We start from the raw sequence: 20,013 nt of genomic DNA, 5'->3' as shown, positions 1-20,013 counted from the left end.
TGGTTGTTGGATGAGTTTATGAATTGTTTGACTTTTCCTTTCTTTTTAACAGGGAACAAAATGTCATAACTTCAGGAATCAATCAATAAATTGAAAGGCAGTGAGCAAAAGGTTGAACCTGGGCAAAGCTGGTAGAATGAACCAAAGAAAAACAGGGTAACTTTTCCTGTGTTTTTCTGCTTGATACTTTAGTAACTGTAATGGAGGTCATTTAGCTAGGGGGCTGTCTGAGTGTTGATTTCATCATTTTTGTGCATATCAAGCGTGTGCCTTTCCTTCTTTGTCATTATTGATTTGTTGGTGAACCTGTTATGCCTTGATATGTATTTCCCCTGCATCTGTTTCTGCCACACAAAAAAACCGTAGGTGGTGCTGTTCACAACAGGAAAAGATGTGGTATTACTTAATATATTCTCCCTCCGGCCTACAATATAAGATCGTTTTGCAAGCTGTTTTAGCTTGCAAAACGATCTTATATTATGGGATGGAGGGAGTAGAAATCAAATTGAACTGCAAAAACGTCTTATATTTTGATATAGAGGAGTACTATTTAGTTGCTCACGTTAGGCAAGTTTCATTATTTTTGGTTCTTCTTGAATAGTTATAACTTAAAATAGAACTTTAAAAACAGTTGGTCACCCAAGTGCATCTTTGCTTCTAAAAAGAATTAGTTAATGGAGAGTTAATATGCGTTAGCTCTTCTGCAATTGGTCATCTTCCCAGGCTGTTATGCATACTTGTTTGCCGCATAACCACCATACTGCACTTTGTTCGACACATAGAAGACATATGCAGCTGTGTTCAGTTTATTTCAAAAATTAATGCTAGTATTTAAAAAGTAGAATTAGCATATAACCACAAAGGTGTTGCTTTCCAGAGTATATATAGAAAGGAAAAGCTGAAAGGGAGTAAAGTAGAACTAATGATGATGCGATGTTCTTAATGTCATTTCTCCCTTTTGACTCTGTATTGTTGGACTGATCTGGTTGCTGTGAGGTAATATTATGTCAAAGAAGTACTAGCAGTGTTGGTTATTTTTGCTAAAGAAGAATGTGATGTTTGATTACAGGACTAAGTTGGTAAATATGCTCGCAGCTGTTTTTTTGGGCACTGGACTGGAAGTTATTACAGTAATTGCTTTGCTGGTATTAAAATGCAAGGAATCACATAAATGTGGGGAAGAAAACCTAGTGAAGTGGGATAGTAGGTTAGGTTGGTACAGAAAAAAAAAGTGGAGGCAGCCTAACAGAGCTCAGCAGCGTGTGATCATTGTAAAGTACAGCAAGTGTTTTATGGTTTGTGTTGCCTTTGTTAATAGTGTCATCCATGCTTATCGTATAGTATATGATTATAGCTTGCTAATGAATGATTAACACACGCTCAGTAGTGCCTTTTCGATAAGGCAAAATGGACTGAATGTGGGAGTCCCAGCTGCTACTGAAGATGGATGCAGGTGTTTTGTTGGTGCAAGTTGTTGGCTCATGTTGAGTTTCAAGCAGTCTGTCTGTATGTGCAAACCTCTTGCGGCCAGGTGCACACATCCTTGATCTTGAATCCTTGTACATTACATGACTTTGTCAGATGAAGGAAAAAAAAGGCACTTGCATTTCATTCCACTTTACAAAATGTCCGCTTACCACATTTCTCAAAGTTGATGTGTAGGCGAATAATTATTTTTATTTTTATTTAATATTCCCTCTTAGTGATATAAACTCTCTTATATTTCTTTACGGAGGGAGTAATAAATAGTTTTTCATTCATTTTTCTCTCTTAATTTTTTTAAGGTTTCTCTCGTAATTAATCTCTCACTTTTTTACATGGGCTCTCTCTCTCTCTCTCTCAGTGGAATGGGCTGGGATACTTGACAACAACAAGGTGCGGGCTGAGAAGAAGAAGGGCCGCGGAGCCACCAGATAGGCCCAGGCCCGTTAGAGCCCATGGAGTGGGCGCTCTGAAAACCCTAAACCCTCCCCCTTTTTATCTCCCCCCACCCAGCCGCCGTTTCCCATCCTCCTCCTTCGCTCTTCTTCTTCTCCTCCTCCTCGTCAATCAAGGTAGGATTTTGTGCTTCGATTTGTCAAGGTTTCTTTCTTGTGATTGGATTTGGTTTTGGTTTTGTGTCTCGCACATATCGAAGGCTTTCTAGGCGTCATTATCCAAAGGCCTCCTGAGCTCAATGTTTGTGCCAAATCAAATCTATTTTCTTCATATCCTCGCCCTGTGATCTCCAGCAGTGCTACCCTGGAGGCCACGCAAGGACCATGAACACATTTGTCCAATCGAACAATTCCACAAATTTTTCTCTTCTTTCCTTTGTTGATTCGTTCTTTCTTTGACAAATCTCAAGAATTTTCCTTTTGTTGGTAGATTTGATCTGACCGAGCGTATGTATGTATGTTTGATCCATTGATCCAGTAAAGAAAGCAGCAAGTAGAAATCCATGGCGGCGGCCAAGAACCCCAAGGTCTTCTTCGACATCCTCATCGGCCAGGCCAAGGCGGGGCGGGTGGTCATGGAGCTCTACGCCGACAAGGTGCCCAGGACGGCGGCCAACTTCCGGCAGCTCTGCACGGGCGAGAAGGGCCTGGGCGCCAGCGGCAAGCCGCTCCACTACAAGGGCTCGGCCTTCCACCGCATCATCCCGGGCTTCATGTGCCAGGGCGGCGACTTCACCCGCGGCAACGGCACCGGCGGCGAGTCGGTCTACGGCGCCAAGTTCGCCGACGAGAACTTCCTCCTCCGCCACACGGGCCCCGGCGTGCTCTCCATGGCCAACGCAGGGCCCGGCACCAACGGCTCCCAGTTCTTCATCTGCACCGCCAAGACGCCCTGGCTCGACGGCAAGCACGTCGTGTTCGGGCAGGTCGTGGACGGGTACGGCGTCGTGGAGAAGATGGAGGCCGTCGGGTCGTCCGGCGGCTCCACCGCCCAGCCCGTCGTCATCGAGGACTGCGGCCAGCTCCCCGACGACCACTGCTGATCTCATGATTCATTCAGCCTTGTTTTTTTTTTTACTTGCTACGTACTACTGAAGCTGAGACGGTTAATATGGAGGGATCCGATGGAGGGACTAGTTTGTTTGTTTAGGTGTGTGCGTTGTGCGTGCGTGTAATTGACTGAATGAATGAATAAATTTACAGATTCAGTTTGATCAATCTCAAAAGAGTTCGAGAGATTATTTCTCTTCTAACCTGCAAAGATTCATCCATGCTCTAGCTGCCTGTAGATATTCCAATCTTTGATTGAAAAAAAAATGGAAACCAGCAGCAGCACTAGAAATTTTGTTTGACATGTTGAGTGGTTCAGGCATCAAGTTAAGTTCACATCAAATGCATGCTTACTATACTTTGTGTCACCTCTTTTTAGCTCACATTGACATGATCCAACAAAAGATTAACTGGTTCTGATTCAACATACTAAGACTAGAAGACCTAGGTAAGAACATTACACAAGGAAATACAATCAAAGTTAAACGTCGGCTTGTTCTGAATCTTCTTCAGGCTTCTTCATCATTTGTCAGAGAAACGCAGTATGATCCATTGCCTGAGATAAACTAACTCTGTCGAACCAGCATCCCTGTTTCCATGCACACCCCAAGGATGTAGCTTCTTGAGACATTGATTATGCACTAGTATAAGCCCTTTTATCACTACCGATTCTGTGATAGTTTCATTCATATGCTAGAGCTAGCTAAATCTGAATATATTTCTTTCTTTCTGCTGTTTAATTTCGCCTTGTCAGGTTCAGTCGGAGGATGAAGATGAAGAGGTCGAAGCGGGCGACCATGAAGAGGGGTTGTAGTGGAGGCAAGATGCAAGGATATGTATGTCCCTCTGCTGCTGCTTATTCTCTTTTGTGTATTCTTCTTACCCTTTTTTTTTGGGTACCGGAACTCCATAACATTGTTGTTATCATGTCCATGGTGAATTGTGTTTTCTATAAGGGCCAAAAAGGATCAGAACAGGGCATTCTGAATCTGAATTGTCCATCATAGAGCTTAGCAACCAAGTGATGCTCTTACATATGCAGTTTTAGAATCCAGAAAACGTATTGAACGATCCATGGTCTAAAAATGAACCAACAGTTCTGAATTCTGAAGCTTCATTATTGTTCAGCTAGACTAAAAATAACATCCAGCTATTAATTAATTAAGCACAGCAAAGTTCTTAGTTTACATTTAAGCAGCCTCAGCTTCATCCTCTTGACGGCTGGTTACAGTTTAGAGTTTACATACCAAATCTGGACAGTACTAAAGAGATAAATCTGGAGATCCAATTCCAATCTCACGATTTACACACATTCTATCCTGTCATGTCTAACCTGCAAGATTTATCCATGCTCTAGCTGTCGTACAATCTTTTTTTTTTGTTTTTGATTGAAAAAGAAACAAGAATTATTTCACAATTTTTTGATGAAAATGGTGAGTGGTTCAAGCATCAATTGAGTAAACATTAGTCTGTCACCTCTTTTTAGCTGCAGTTTATGTTTTGGGGGTTGAATAGTAGAATCAAGCAAATTACTTCTTGCAAGAAACAACACAATGGTTGAACATAATGGTAACATAGAAGTATTGGCAGAATCACGCAAATAGTTATTATAATCACGCTCTCTTGCAACAGACCAAGACTGCAACGAACATTCTAAGCAAACAGAAACAACATTAAATCAACTTTGTCTAAATCTTTATTCCTCATCATCACCTTTGCTTGAGAGAAACGTTGGAGGGTCCATTCAAGAAGGTGGGCACTATTCTCCCAAGGCATGCAAGCTTGGCTTAAGAGGAGTAACAGGGACAAGGCTTTCGGTGTACGAAACTAGGTCGAACCAGCATTTCTTTCTCCACGCATGGCCCAAAGGTGACTTCTCCATTGGGCTCTAGAAACTTTAGATCGTCCATATCAAATATGTCTTCGAAGGCGCCGTGAGCTTGCAAGTAGAAACGGTATTCTTGACGATTATATGCTAAAAGAACCCCGGTAGCATAGGTAACTGGACGACAAAGGCTCGAGACGTTGATCGTGTAGTGTAAGCTCCATTTCGGATCCAGGACGTCTCTTGTCATACAGACCACTACGCGTTGTAGGCACTCGACGAAGAAAGTGGCGCATAGTTCCCCGTCAAGCTCATGGAGGATAATATCTTTGTCTTGTACTTGAGGGTACAAGGTGTCAAGCAACGGAGTGAAACCAAATGTTTCGTGTTGAAGGCTGAAACGGAGTAGTGCCCGTGGGGGGCATGGATGGTTGGCCTTACTGATGAAGTAGAATAGGTAACCCTTGCAGTGTATGGCGGTTTGTGGACACGAGATGAGGGCAGGCGAATCCACCAAGGTCTCACTCCACTCGTCCTGGCCACCACTGTTAATTGTGAAGATCTCCATCCCCATGGCGACGTGGTCCTTGTCGTGGCAACCACGATAGAAAGAGCGTGCAACCTTGTATTTGCAGGTGGAAGGATCGAGGCCGAAACCAACTGGAAGGCCATTGAGATGCTCCATCTTGTTGCGGTTGCTCTTGGGCAACGCAACGTTGCATCTTGTGGCCGGGTTGAAGACGTAGAGACCAGTGTTGGTGGGGAGCAACACCAAGCCGTCACAATGGGCCATTCGGAGAGCGACCTTAAATTCGTGAGTCGGGAAGTGCCTTTCGTAAAGGAGCGCCGCAGTTGAACCGGCACTCGCAGTATAACTCCGCATCCTCCTACCGAATGAGGATCTTTGTTGTTGTTGTTGCTGCTCTTCTTGTAACGGCAAAGACCAGTGGTAGAAGCGGACGTTGATGGAGACATTAGGGGTTTGGCGATAAATATGTGGGGCGATGAGGAAGGAAGAAGGGCTGCGGCGCTGTCGGTGTTGTTGGGAGCAGTGGAGGTGGGCACGGACGAAGAGAGGGTCGGAGATGATGGCGTGCCAGGCCTTGCTCACCAGCTTGAACCTCCCGAGGGATTTCACCGGCAGCCGGATCAGGATCTCCCACACTACCTCCTCCAGCAACAACTCAGGGGAGATGATGATAGTCGGCGGCGGCGGCGGCGGCGGGGGACTGTCCCTCTTTCTCTTCCTGCTCTCACAATCGCCCATTGACGAGCAATTTCCCAAGGGCGATGCGATGGATGAATTGGAACCAACACGTACGGCCTCCCTCCCCTGCCTGTACTAGTAGTAGATTTTTGGGTTGGAATTTTTCTTCCCGGGCACGTATAGGAATCGGACACCACCCCATCCCCCGTTGTAAAATCCAAGGAGTTGTAGATAGATATCTTCTTACCGAATTTTACATGTATACAACGTGCCTACATATATCTCTTACGGGTTAGGATCCTCTGCAATACTGTACGGTGCTGTACAGTCACTGCCATGTGAGACCTGGCCCCACATGTCATCGACACTACAGCACCATACGGTATTGCAGAGGATCTCAACCCATCTCTTACATGCATGTATTTTTCTTGATTTTTTGGAAGTGGTATTTGCAAAAATAAAAATTTTAAATGAATCTGGTAGATATGTATGATTTTCTTTTTAACTAAGATACGATTACAAAATTCTAGAATGTTTACAAGTTGTTCCAATCTAAAAGGCCACTGATGGGCGCCGGTCAGCCGGCCGAAAGTTTCGGCCGGTCCTATTTACATCGTATGATTAAACTCCTTGCAACCGTCTGATGTGCGTAATCCTTTGCCCCATCATCTGCAACCAAAAAAAAAAGAACAAAGCGATCACCCCAACGCAAAAAGGAGTACCAAGGTCAACGCCCCCGATGCCCGGCCACCGCCCTTACTGCATCACGGGCTCGCCTCCATCGCTGTTGCCATTGAAGCACGCAGCTATCGCCGTTGCCGTCATAGTTGAAGCTCGCTGCCGCCGTCGCTGTCGTGGTTGAAGCTCACCGCCGTAGTTGTCCGCAGCCTTGCCGTCGCGCTGCTCGTGCTCGTCCTCGCCGGCAACCTGCGCTCGCCGCCGCGTCCTTGGCCGCCCTCGCTCAACCTCGCCCTCGTGCTCGCCGGCAACCTGCGCTCGCCGCCGCAACCTTGGCCGCCCGCGCTCGTCCTCGGCCTCGTGCTCGCCATCTCATTCTTGGCCGCCTTCGCTTACCAGCCATGGCAACTCTGGTCAAGATGGCCGCAGCACCCCATCGTCAAGCTCGCGCCGTACCACACCCTCAGTTTGCTGGTCACAAAAACAAAACAAAATCATGGGTCGTAGCAAAAATTATGCTGTTCATGGATGTAGCAGAAAAAAACGCCGGTAGTAGCAAAAAAGTACCACGGTTGCAGCAATTCGGCGTCGCCGTCGTCACGGGTCACGGCTCCGCCATGATGGATGTAGCAAATCCGTCGCCGGTTGTAGCAAAAAATGGCGATGGTTGCAGCAAAAAACATGGCCGCTTCCAGCAAAGTTCCAGCAAAGTTTTTTGTCAACGGTTGCAGCACTAGCTAGCCCCTAGCTTTAGGGCCATCTTCTGTTGAAGGTTTTTCGTGGGCAGTTGTAGCTTTCTCATATGGCGCTTGCAGCTTTTGGTTGCACAGAACTGGTTGTAGCATCCAACGCAGCAAAAAGCAAAGCCGATTCAAGCAAAACTTACCATGGGTTCTAGCAAAAAATCTCTACGGTTGTAGCATCGATGGGTAGCAGTTTGAGGTGTGTGGGGGAGGGGATGCTGCAGCAGGGGAGGAGGCGCTCACAAAAAGGAGCCGGAGGTCACGCCTTCGGTGCTGGCAAGCTCACTACGCGTAAGGCGAGAGAAAGAAGCTATAGGGCGAGAGGAAGAAGAAGCATAGAAAAAAACGTGGTAAGAAAGAGATAAGGAAAGCCACGTCTCGTTTTTTTTTAACATCAGTACAGACACAAGCGCTCATATACACGCGCATACACTCATCCCTATGAACGCACACACGCACATCCTACCCCTATGAGGACCTCCGAAAGACTGAGCCGGCATATCATCTTGAAATTTACGAAGTCACCGTAGGCACCTCGTCGTCGACGGGAACGTCTCCTCCCACTGAATGCGCATTGCCGGAAATCCTGAAATAAATCCAGGAATAAATGCGAGCACCACGATTTGAACCCTGGTGGGCTGAGGATACCACAGTCCCTCTAACCATCCAACCACAGGTTGGTTCACAAGCCACGTCTCGTTTGAGGCCCACCTAGCGTACGAGGCCTGTTCGTCATGTTCCCGTGTGAAAAGAGAGCGAGCGAGCGAGGGGCGACCGGCCGAGCGCTCGGCCGGTCGTCCGGAGGCAAACGTTTCCCAATCTAAAACCTTGAAAGGCAATCTCCGGACGCTCAGCACCATCATCTCTCCTCCGCCGATAGGTCGTCCTCCCTTCCTCCGTCAGCTCTGCTGGTGTGGTAGTGTAGCAAAACTTTGATCTAACGGATGGAGATGTAGCTTTGCCTGTTTGGGGGCTTTTAGCTAGGTTTTCGATGTCCGTCGCTTCAACCCTTCCGGCGGGGTGATGGGGACGCACAATAGTTTTTTTCGTCCGTGCGCTTTTCAAGTTTCAATAAAACATCTTATATACGCAATTAAAATAAATCAACTTGTCCATGAAGGTAAGGCTCAAAACGCACAACTATCCTTCATGGGGATTAGGGCAATAACAACAAACTATGTAAAGGCCCATTCCCCGAATGCATCTGTTAAAAAAGGAGGATGGAGCAAACCTCCTATGGGACTTGTTAAGCTAAATACTGATGCTTCGTTTGATCATGATCGGCTTAGTGGTACAACTGGGGCTGTTCTCAGAGATGATAAAGGAAGATTTATTGCCGGCGGAAACTGAAAGTTTGACTGGTGTGCAAATGTTCTGACAGAGGAAGTTTTGGCCCTAAGGTTTGGATTATTACTTGCACAGAGGGCGGGATGCAATCGCCTAGATGTCAACTCAGACAATATTGAAGTCATCAACACAATGAAGAATGGAGGACAATCAGCGGGAGCGCGGCGGCGGTTTTTGATGATTGCTATTTTTTGGCTTGTGATTTTTCTCTTACTAGGTTTGAACATTGTAATAGGGAGGCAAATAGGGTGGCTCATGAACTAGCTAGATTAGTGAAAACTTCCGTGACAAATGAATATTTTGAGGAACCCATGGATGAAATTGTACCTCTTCTTATGGACGATGTAACTGTTATTTGCAATTAATAAAGCTAACGATTTATTTTAAAAAAAATTCAAGTTGTCTATGACAGTACCAATTAGACTTGGCCATGGGCAGCCCGGCCCGGTCGGCCTGACCTTGTCCACGGGCTGGGCTCGGGCCTGATTTCAAGCCTGATGGCCGGGCCGGGCCTGGGCACATCGTATTCGCACGTTAACAAAGAGGCCCGGCGGGCATTTAGCGCGATGGGCAGGGCTCGGGCCTGATTTTTAGGCCTGACGGCCGGGCTGGGCTCGGGCCTGGGCCCATTGTCATCGAGGACTGCGGCCAGCTCGCAGACAAGTAACCAACCACGACCAGTGCTACTGCTGATCCAATTCAGCTGTGTGCCCGTGTAATAAGTAAATCTAGAGATCCAATTCCAATCTGAAAGAGTTCTGAGAGATTCTTTCTCTCTTGTCGTGTCTAACCTGCAAGATTTATCCATGGTGTAGCTGCTTGGAGATTCAGAATAAACTACAGAGATCGTCCAATATTTTTTTATTGGAAAAGAAACTAGCATCAGTTTCTACAAATTTTCTAGAAAATGCTGAGCGGTTCAAGCATCAATAAGTTCACGTGAACAGTCTCTGAAAATTCTGAGTGGCTCAAGCATCAAAGCAAGCATAGCATCAGTACAAATTTTGTTGAGCAGTAGTATATTAGTTCTTGCAAGAATCAACACAAATAGTGATCAGGAGATTTTATTTACTTGTAATGATTCAACAAACCAAGACTACAACCAAGGACCGCCACGATAAGAACATTATAAATCTTCTACTTCGTCATCACCTTTTATTTGAGAGAAACGTTGGATGAACCAGTGAAGGTGGGCATGATCCTTCCAAGGCATGTGCGCTCGGCTTAGGAGGAGTAACAGGAACAAGGCTTTCTGTGTACAAAACTAGGTCGAACCACCATTTCTTTTTTTTGCCATGCATGGCCCAAGGTGTCTTCTCCATTGGGCCCAAGACACTTTAGGTCATCCATATCAAATATGCCATCTTCTTTGAAGGCGCCATGAGCTTGCAAGTAGTAACGGCGGGGTTGATGATCATATGCTAAAAGAACCCTCGTAGCATAGGCCATCGGAAAACAAATGGCTTGAGACATTGATTGTTTAGTATAAGCTCCATATCGGATCAGAATAAACTCTATTAAGATGATCCCATCTTTCAAAAAGAAACTAGCACCACTACAAATTTTGTTTAAAATGCTGAGCCGTTCAAGCATCAATAAATCCATGAACAATCTCTGGAAATGCTGAGTGGTTCAAGCATCAATAAGCATCGAAGAAACTATAGCATCAGTACAGATTTTGTTGAATAGTAGTAGTGTATGCAAATAGTGATTATAATCACGTACCCTTAATTTGCAGGAGACATAATCAGGAGATTTATTTACTTGTCATGATTCAACAAAGCCAAAGACCGCAATAAAAACATTCTAAATCTTCTTCTTCTTCATCATCTTTTCTTTGAGAGAAACGTTGGATGATCCATTGAAGAAGGTGGGCATGATCCTCCTAAGGCATGTAAGCTCGGCTTAGGAGGAGTAACAGGAACAAGGCTTTCCGTGTACGAAACTAGGTCAAACCACCATTTCTTTTTTTGTTGTGCATGGCCTAAGGTGTCTTCTCCATTGAGCCCAAGAAACTTTAGGTCATCCATATCAAATATGACATCTTCTTTGAAGGCGCCATGAGCTTGCAAGTAGTAACAGTAGGATAGATGATCATATGCTAAAAGAACCCTTGTAGCGTAGGCCATAGGAAAACAATGGCTTGAGACATTGACTGTGTAGTATAAGCTCCATATCGGATCCATGACATCTCTTGTCATGCAGACTGCTACGTGTTGCAAGCACTTGGCGAAGAAAGTGGCGCATAGTCCCCCATCAAGCTCATGGAGGATTATATCTTCGTATTTTACTTGAGGATACAAGGTGTCAAGCAACGGAGTGAAACCAAATGTTTCATGTTGAAGGTCGAAGCGGAGTAGTGTTCGCGGGGGGCATGGATGGCTAACATTGTCGATGAAGTAGAATAGGTACCCCTTGCAGCATGTAGCGGTTTGTGGACACGAGATGAGGGCAGGGGGATCCACCAAGGTCTCCCTCCACTCGTCCTGGCCACCACAGTTAATTGTCAAAACCTCCATCCCCATGGTGATGTGGCCGTTGTCGTCACAACCGCGGTAGAAAGAGCGTGCAACCTTGTATCTTTCGATGGAAGGATCACGGCCGAAACCAACCGGAAGGCAATTTATGTACTCCATCATGTTGCGGTGGCTCTTGGGCAGCGCAATGGCATCTCTTGTGGCCGGGTTGAAGACGTACACAATGGTGTTGGTGGGGAGCAACACCAAGCCGTCGCAGTGGGCCATTCGAGAAACGACCTCAAACTCGCCTGCCGGGATGTGACTTTGGTAAAGGAGTGTTGCAGTTGAACTTGCACTTCCAGTACTACTATTACTCCTGATCCTCCTACCAAGTAAGGTTCTTCGTTGTTCTTGTTGTTGTTGCTGCTGCTGCTGCAATGGTAAAGACCAGCTATACAGGCAGATGTTGGTGGAGACGTCTTGGTAAGGATCCTCCGGTCGGACATAAATATGCGGGGCGATGAGGAAGGAAGAAGGTTCGCGGCGCTGTCGGTGTTGGGAGCGGTGGAGGTGGGCGCGGACGAAGAGAGGGTCGGAGATGATGGCGTGCCACGCCTTGCTCACCAGCTTGAACCTCGCGAGGGATTTCACCGGCAGCCGGATCAAGATCTCCCACACCACCTCCTCAAGCAACAACTCAGGGGGGATGATCATGGTCTGCGGCGGTGGCGGACAGTCCCTCTTTCTCTTTCTGCTCCCGCAGTTGCCCATCGATGAGCAAGACTAGTCTCTAGTCTATGCAATGCACATGCGATGGAAGAATTGCAATGAGCATCAGCCTACGTACGATCTCCTTCCCTCCGTGTTACTAGTACGTAGTTTGTTTGGGTTGGGATCTTTTCTTCCACAACAGGTACGATGCGGCCTCCTCCGTTGTAAAATCCAAGGAAACCGAAACTATACAGGGCATACATATTCTTACCGAATTTCACATGTGTACAACGTGCCTACATATCTCTTATGCACTGTTTTTTTTTTTTTGCAATTTTTTGAAACTGATAGATACGGTATGATTTTCCTTTTCACCAAGTTACGATAACAAACAATTTCTAGAATGTTCACAAGTTGTACTGCTCTAAACCCTAGGGAGGAGATCCCCGCGTGGCTGCATTACCGTCTCTCCTCCACCGGTAGAGGTCGTCGTTTCGTTTTATCTCCGCCGGCTCTGCTAGCGTGGAAGTGCGCTCCGATCTATAGGATGGAGAGATGTAGCTTTACCCGTCTTGGGCTTTTAGGTAGGTTTTCGATGTCCGTCGCTTCAACACCTTTTGGCGGGGCGATGGAGGGGCACAATAGTACTTTGTGGCAGGGGCACAAAAGTCTCCTTCAGCCTAAAAAGTATCGTCTATGGCAGTATCGACATATAGTTTTCTGCCAACCATTTTGGCCGGTAGGTTATAGTTTGTAGGGTTTTTTGGCGGCGGCGCGGCGACTTTCCTTTGTAGTTTGGTCCTCCTGCCTGTCACGTTGGTGCAGTCTCGGGGTGCTGTGTGAGGCATATGACTTGCAGATATGCTTTTCTTCTTGGAGCCTTGAGTCTTTGGGTGGTGATGATTTTTCTCCATGGCGCCAGTCCGGCCGTGGCCTCAATGGCTTCCTATCTACCATAGGTAACATCCTTCAACTTGCCCGCTATATGCGCAGCTCCTCGTGGATCCCTCGCCAAGATCCACCATGCCACTAAAGCCTTGTACAATGCAAGGTGCTTAGAGAACTAAACCAGACTTTCTTTAAGCACCGGTGCTTAATTCTACAGGGTAGATGTTTAATTAGTTGTCTCTTTTATAGAGATAGGCACCGGTGCTTCAGAAAAATCTGGTTTATTTTTCAAAACACCTAGCATTGTACATTGTACAAGGCCTAATGCAGCTCGGCCAGGGGTGTTGCCATCGTCGGCATGGCAAGCCGCATTTGGTTTTATATTGATAGATCAGATAGATTGATGGGGCTTACGTATCCCGTAACACACACGCATACAGTTGAGATTACAGATCTGTTTGGCATGCTAATTCTACTCCCTCCTTTACTAAATACAAGTCTTTTAGAGATTTTAATATTAACCACATACGAATGTATATAGACATGTTATAAAATGTAGATTCACTCATTCTGCTCCGTTTGTTGTTTATATTGAAATCTCTCGAGAGACTTATATTTAGGAACGAAGGGAGATATTATTACAGATACACGAAAGAAAGATTATATGGAAAACTGCTGGCTAACGAACTAGTAGTAGTATATCCCTCCCAAGTAAATTAGCGACTGAAAAATGTCCTCAAGAGGGGCATGACCAAGACACGGCCGGAGATGGCGGCGTGCCAGGCCTTGCTCACCACCTTGAACCTCGCTAGCGATTTCAGCGGCAGCCGGATCATGATCTCCCTCACCACCTCCTCCGGCAACGAAACCGCCGCCAGATCCTCCTCCTCCTCCTCTGTTGTTTTGCCAACGTAGTCGCCATCATCATCATCATCATCAACCGCCGCCGGCTTCTTCTTGGTCGAGTCTATGGAGGGCGCCATGGTCAAGTTCCAATCTGCAACGACGCACGGAATATACAGGGACAGGGAGGGACCGGTATGTGCTAATTGCTCGACGATTTGATTTCGGGAACCAAGCAACACGTACGGTCTGACTTGGATAACAAGTCTGTTTGGTTTTCTATATAATCTCTGCTTTTTAAAGTCCGTTTGGTTTTGGTCTCCTTGGTTTTCATATACGTATGTACGGTACTAGGGTCTCCTTGGTCTCCGTATATGAATTGGACCCCATGTTGTTTTTTCCTTTCAACTCTCACAAATATTATCTACACTACTATTGTTCATTTCCCACCACTGTTTATTGTACTGTATCTCCTAGATCAGCTCTAATTTTCTGTCAAAGCAGTGAGTCCTGTTAGCTGTGGTAAGATGAGATCAGGAACTACATAGTATCTTCCAGGCAGCTTTTTTCGAAAGAAAATAAATGATCCAGGCAGCTGCTGAACATTTTCCAAAAGGAAGAAAATAGTACTCCCTCCGTTCCGTAATGTAGTGCATATAGATTTTTCGAAAAGTCAAACTTTGACCAAGTTTATATCAAAAACTGTTTATATCTACAATGTAAAAATTAATATTAAACTGCATCTTGTGATGAATCTAATGATATCTATACTACTTATAGTGTACCAGTTTTGAATTGGGCATGATCATCAATCCTAGCCATTCGTGTGCTAAATCCAACGGCTGGAAAGAGTGGGATTCACAATGAACAGTACATCACTGCTCCATCCACAATGTTCTAGAACGATCGCCTCATCCTTCTCAAAATAAGTGGCCTATATCGATTCGTCTTGGCCCATGTTGCAGTTTGAGGACGTGTTAAGCCCATGAAAAGTTGTTTTCAGAGAGGAAATATACAGTAAAATTATACTCTCTCCATCCCACAATATAAAAGATTTCGGCAAGCAATTTTATGAATTAACAAATTACGGGGATTACATATATTAACTCCAACTTTTTTGTAATGTATTTTATTTCTGCATCCGTACATAAACGATATTTTCATTTTGCCTTGAATCTATTGGCAAGTCTATGTTTTTCTTAAACCAAAAACCACTCCATAATAATGTTAAAACGTGCGTTGCACGTGCATACATACTAGTATGTATGGTATTCCAGATGTAAGTACTTTTTTCTCCATAAACTTGGGCAAAGTTTGTAAGGTTTGATCTTTTTAAATCTATATGCACTTCATTATGGAACGGAGAGAGTATATCACTCCTACTGAGGCAGAATAGTGAACACATATGTGGGCATGCTACCAAAATCATACATCAAATAGCCAGGCAAATCCGCCGGAATTTTTCTAGCACACGAAAGAATTGGATTTCAGTTTGCATTGTATAAATATAGTCTGTTACATTATCAATTTCACGATGAATGAAATTGGGGGCTATTGGCTATGCTCCTTAAGTCGGAAAAAAGGGTTCTTCGAATCTACAAACAAAGAGTTCCTACAGAGAAGAGAAGAATTACCGACTTCCATAACACCCATCAAGATATATACGAAATCGGCTCTGTGAGGACACAGAGAACTCTATGTTACCATGACGCCGACGCACAAAACCGGTGTAATTTATTCGCAGAAAGACCACGATCACTACTCAGATGACTCTAAATTTCCTGAAGATTCCTTGTTACCCTTCTTCTTTGTCATTTTTTCCCCTGGTGCTTTGATGCATACAAAAGTTTTGGAGGATTACATTTATATATTATTAAAAAATAGTACAAAAAGTATAAACACATATAATCATTGATTTATTGGATACGGAGTTGGGAATGGACAATACAACACCGAAAAAAATACAACAAGTCCCAATCACACCTTTAATGTAAATGTATGAAGGCTTAATGCGAGTTTCTAAGGAAATAAAAACAACATTAAGTCAACTTTGTCTAAATCTTCATGATGCTTCATCTTTCACCCAAGAGAAATGTTAGATAATCCATTGAAGAAGGTGGACATGATTCTCCTTACACATTAAAGCTCAACTTAGAAGGGCTGACTGAAACAAGGCTCTCCGTGTAAGAAACACGGTCGAAGTAGTATAGATTTTTTCCATGCTTGCCCCAAGGTGTCTTCTTCATTGGGCCCAAGGAACCTGAGGTCATTAATATCAAATATGTCGTCTTCTTTGAAGGTGTTGTTAGATTGCAAGTGGTAACGGTAAATACAACCATTATGAACTAAAAGAACCTCGGTACCATTGCCAAGTGACGCCATTGGATAACAAAGGCTCGAGAAATTGATTGTGTAGTATAAGCTCCATCTAGGATCCAGGTCATCTCTTGTCATCCAAACCAATACACGTTGCGAGCACTCGGGGAAGAAAGTGGCGCATAGTTCTCCGTCAAGCTCATGGAGGATAATATCTTCGTCTTTGACTTGAGGGTACATCATGTCAAGCAACGGAGTGAAAGCAAAGGTTTCATGCTGAAGGCTGAAATGGAGTACTGCCTGTGAGGTACATGGATGGTTGACCTTATCGATGAAGTAGAATAGATACCCCTTGCAGTGTATGGCGGTCTGCGGACATGGGATGAGGGCAGGGAGATCCGCTGAGTTCTCCTTCCACCCATCATCTTGGTCTTGGCCGCTACTAATTGTGAAGACCTCCATCCCCATGGTGACATGGTCGTAATCGTCGCAATGACGATAGAAAGAGTGTGCATCCTTGTATTTGCCGGTAGAAGGATCAAGGCCAAGGCCAACAGGAAGGCAGGTGGGATATTGGATCACGTTGCGGCGGCTCTCGGGCAGTGCAACGACATCTCTTATGGCAGGGTTGAAGACGTAGACGTTGGTGTCGCTGGGGAGCAACACCAAGCCGTCGCAGTGCGCCATTGGAGCCCCGAGTCTAAACTCGCCGGCCGGGGAGTGCCTTTGGTAAAGGATCATTGCAGTTGAACCCGCACTTTCACCACTAGTAGTAGCAGTACTCCTCGTCGTCCTTCGACATGAGGGTCTTTGCAGCTGTTGTAATGGTAAAGACCAGTGGTAGAAGCGGATGTCGGTGGAGATGGGAGTGTAAGGTTCGTCCGATTGGAGAAAACTGCGCAGTGCGACGAGCATGGAAGAAGGGATGTGACGTTGTCTTTGTTTGGAGCAGTGGAGGTGGGCGCGGACGAAGAGAGGGTCGGAGATGATGTTGTGTCAGGCCTTTGCTCACCAACTTGAACCTCGAGAGGGATTTCACCGGCAGCCGGATCAAGATCTCCCACACCATCTCCTCCAGCAACAACTCGGGGGGGGGGGGGGGGGGGGGGGAGGGGATGATAGCCTTGTTTCTCTTTCTGCCCTCGCCATTGACAGTTGTGGCCGTCTTCTTCTTGTTGGTGCCCATGGAAGGGGCAGGAAACTGAAGATTGCCTACCTGTAATAATCCATGGATGAATAGATCCCTCCCTGTTAAGCACAGTACGTAGTCCGCTTGTTATTGGGAGATGTTTCCTTGCCGGACTCGCTCCATCTCCTCCGTTTCCATCAGTGTATGATATGAAATTCTACTCTGCCTAGATCAAAACTACCTCTGTTTTTGCACTTGTGATCAGACATCAAAGTAAATTGACAGGCAACAGTATCAAATTCCAGCGCGAAATAACTCGAACCGAGTTTGTACATGTTTCAACCTATGAATGAAACATCAATTCATATTATATGGCACAGATCTCGTCTCAATCAAAAAAGAAGAGAAAAAACAGAGCTACCCAACAAGCATATACTCCTATATGAAATCATGAATGCAATTGCATAATACCCAACAAGCTTGTGGTTGACAATCTACAATGAATGATTCACTTGGAACACATGACATTATTCTGTTGATTCACAATGTCAAATACATGTACAATGTAAGTATACAGACACAAAGAAAGAAGAACCCCTCATTGATTTATTTGTTCGTTGGAAGCAAAACCTGGTGTGGAATGAATACTACAACACACAAGAAGATGAAGAATACAACAACAACAACAACAACAACAACAACAACAACAACAACAACAAGTCCAAATCCCACCTGTAATTCTTCTGTAAGGTAAAGTATGGAGGTAACCATGACGAACGCAAGCTCTCTTAGGCGAGCTTGTGCAGCTCATCGGTGAAGACGGTGGCGTGCGGCTCCTCGACGCACTGGAGCACCAGCCGGATGCCCTGCTTCGGCTTGGGCGGCTTGAGGTACACCACGGACGGCACAATGTTGACGTCGTCGTTCAAGGTGAAGACGTAGGTGGGCTCGCCAAAGCCGTAGTCGACGTCGTTGAACCCGACGTGGCTCCAGTCGGTCACCACCAGCGTGCCGTAGTCCAGCGACACATTGTAGTGGCTGTCCTTGGCGCCGCCGCCCAGCCAGTCCAGGAACCGAGCCGACAGCGCGTCCTTGGCCTCCCGGATCGCGGTCACAATCTCCACCAGTGACGCCTCCTCGACGTCCTTGCTGGCCCTGGCGAGCCCGCCGGGGTACACGCAGTTGCCGTAGTAGCCTTCCGGCGATGGCAGGGAGCTGCCGAGCAGGTGGCGCGTGCCGGCCGCGAAGCCCAGGCGCACCTCGGCGTCGGGCGCGGACCCGATGGCCGCGGCGCGGCACTTGAAGATCATGGCGGTCACCACGTCGAAGGTGGAGCATCGCTGGGCCGTCTCGGCGGCGACCTGGTCCTTGACGCGCTTGATGCTGTCGAGCGAGATCTCCACGGTGGACTTGACGAAGTTGAAGGCCGTGAAGGACGGCGGCGGGCCGAGCGGCGGCTTGGGCGGGTTGGGGATGGCGTCGCGGGACCAGATCGGCTTGACCGACGGCTCCGGGAGGCCCCGCGCCATCTCGCCGACGGCCGTGAGGAACTGCGCCGCGCCCTGCCCGTCGAACACCAGGTGGCTGAAGCAAATGCCGACGGCGTAGCCGCCGCAGGTGAACTTGGTGATCTGCATCGAATAAATTCAGCTTCTTTTGCTGGACTGGATCGGGATCGGGACCCTGGGACAGAGGAGGAGATGCGGACCAACCTGCGCGAGGAGGATCTGGTCCTCGAGCTTGTGGTCGGCGGGAGGGCGGGGGATGAGGTCGGCCTTGGGGATGGCGAGCGGGCGGTCCTCGAGGCCGTTGACGTCGGCGAGGGAGCAGCTGGCGGCGGCCTCCACGAACCAGACGCCCTCGCCGGTGCAGTCGACCACGGGCTCGCCCGGGGTCGGCTCGGCGATGCGGCCGGCCACCGGGTAGTAGGGGACGAGCGCCCTGGCGAAGCCCTGGCGCATGGCGGCCACCTGTTCGTCGACGGAGGAGGAGTCGGAGGAGGGGGACTGGAAGACCTGGATGAAGTCAACCATGACGCGGACGGCGGCAGTCTTGTCGATGGAGGAGAGCGGGAGCGTGCCTCCCGGGGTCGGCCCCGCCGGGGGCACGAGCGCCGGCGGCGACTTGGCGACGGTGGGCGCGGGCGCGGCCATGGTGGTCGAGGGAGTGATTGGGTAGGTAGATCTTCCCCCGTTGGTTGGTATGCAGCTGTGCTGGCTAAGCACGTCGTGGTAGGAATATAGTGAATGAATCAATGGAGGTTGTTGCCGTCGGTCGCTGGCAATGGCATGGCACGTCCCGTCTCAACCAAAGTTGTTGACTTTATCAAGAAGAAGAGACGTTGTTAGGCAGATCTGATCTGTATGCGAGTGGTCTGCTACTGCTTGGTTTGTGGACTTCACATGGCCTCTCTTCTGGCCATTGATCTTATCTGGTTCTTCTCTCAATTGGTGTTTGATACATTCACTAGAGTTATAAATAGTCCACGAAAACGGGTCAGAATCGGACAAAATTGTGAGTTTTAATGACCGACACGTAAGCACAAACTTGGGGTTCAACAACTATGAAGATCGCTTCGGGACCCTAAAACAGTGAGTAATAATCCATGAAACGGGCCAGAATTGGCCAAAACTATGAGTGATGACCATCGAAACGTAAACGCACCTCGGTGATCGTCAATTGTGGAAATCACTTTGCGACCCTAAAACAGTGAGTAATAGTACACGAAACGAATCAGAATCAGCCAAAACAGTGAGTGTTGATGACCGACACGTAAGCTGTGACGCCCGGATAATTAAGCTACAGTAATTCTCTGCTAATGATGCCACGTCACCTCGTTTACTGTTGGTAAACTCGTGTTAGTTCAAAACGATTCAAATT

The 20,013-nt window shown here is 46.8% G+C and overlaps 2 protein-coding genes across 2 annotated transcripts; one reads left to right on the top strand and one right to left on the bottom strand.

Annotated features, from left to right (window-relative positions):
• Positions 1-1,837: 1,837 nt before the first annotated feature.
• Positions 1,838-3,155, top strand: LOC123090470 (peptidyl-prolyl cis-trans isomerase). The gene is made up of 2 exons (XM_044511765.1): positions 1,838-2,054; positions 2,416-3,155. Exon 2 carries the CDS (start codon positions 2,441-2,443, stop codon positions 2,978-2,980), a length of 540 nt encoding a protein of 179 aa, XP_044367700.1. The 5' UTR covers positions 1,838-2,054; positions 2,416-2,440; the 3' UTR covers positions 2,981-3,155.
• A 14,478-nt stretch (positions 3,156-17,633) lies between these two features.
• LOC123090469 (acyl transferase 5) lies at positions 17,634-19,496 on the bottom strand. The gene is made up of 2 exons (XM_044511764.1): positions 18,846-19,496; positions 17,634-18,764 (listed from the first exon to the last, which is right to left on the bottom strand). The coding sequence occupies exons 1-2, from the start codon at positions 19,284-19,286 to the stop codon at positions 17,922-17,924; spliced, it is 1,284 nt and encodes a 427-aa protein (XP_044367699.1). The 5' UTR covers positions 19,287-19,496; the 3' UTR covers positions 17,634-17,921.
• Positions 19,497-20,013: the final 517 nt, after the last annotated feature.

The sequence above is a fragment of the Triticum aestivum genome, chromosome 4B, assembly GCF_018294505.1.
Source record: "Triticum aestivum cultivar Chinese Spring chromosome 4B, IWGSC CS RefSeq v2.1, whole genome shotgun sequence".
NCBI classification, from domain to species: domain Eukaryota; kingdom Viridiplantae; phylum Streptophyta; class Magnoliopsida; order Poales; family Poaceae; genus Triticum; species Triticum aestivum.
The sequence above is the reverse complement of the archived record's forward strand: the minus strand, read 5'-3'. Positions and strand labels throughout refer to the sequence as shown.

Coding starts and splice junctions, on each gene's coding strand:
- LOC123090470 (XM_044511765.1), top strand. CDS start 2,441: ATGGCGGCGGCCAAGAACCCCAAGGTCTTCTTCGACATCCTCATCGGC.
- LOC123090469 (XM_044511764.1), bottom strand. CDS start 19,286: ATGGCCGCGCCCGCGCCCACCGTCGCCAAGTCGCCGCCGGCGCTCGTG. Junction 18,765..18,845: donor ACCAGATCCTCCTCGCGCAG/GTTGGTCCGCAT, acceptor TATTCGATGCAG/ATCACCAAGTTCACCTGCGG.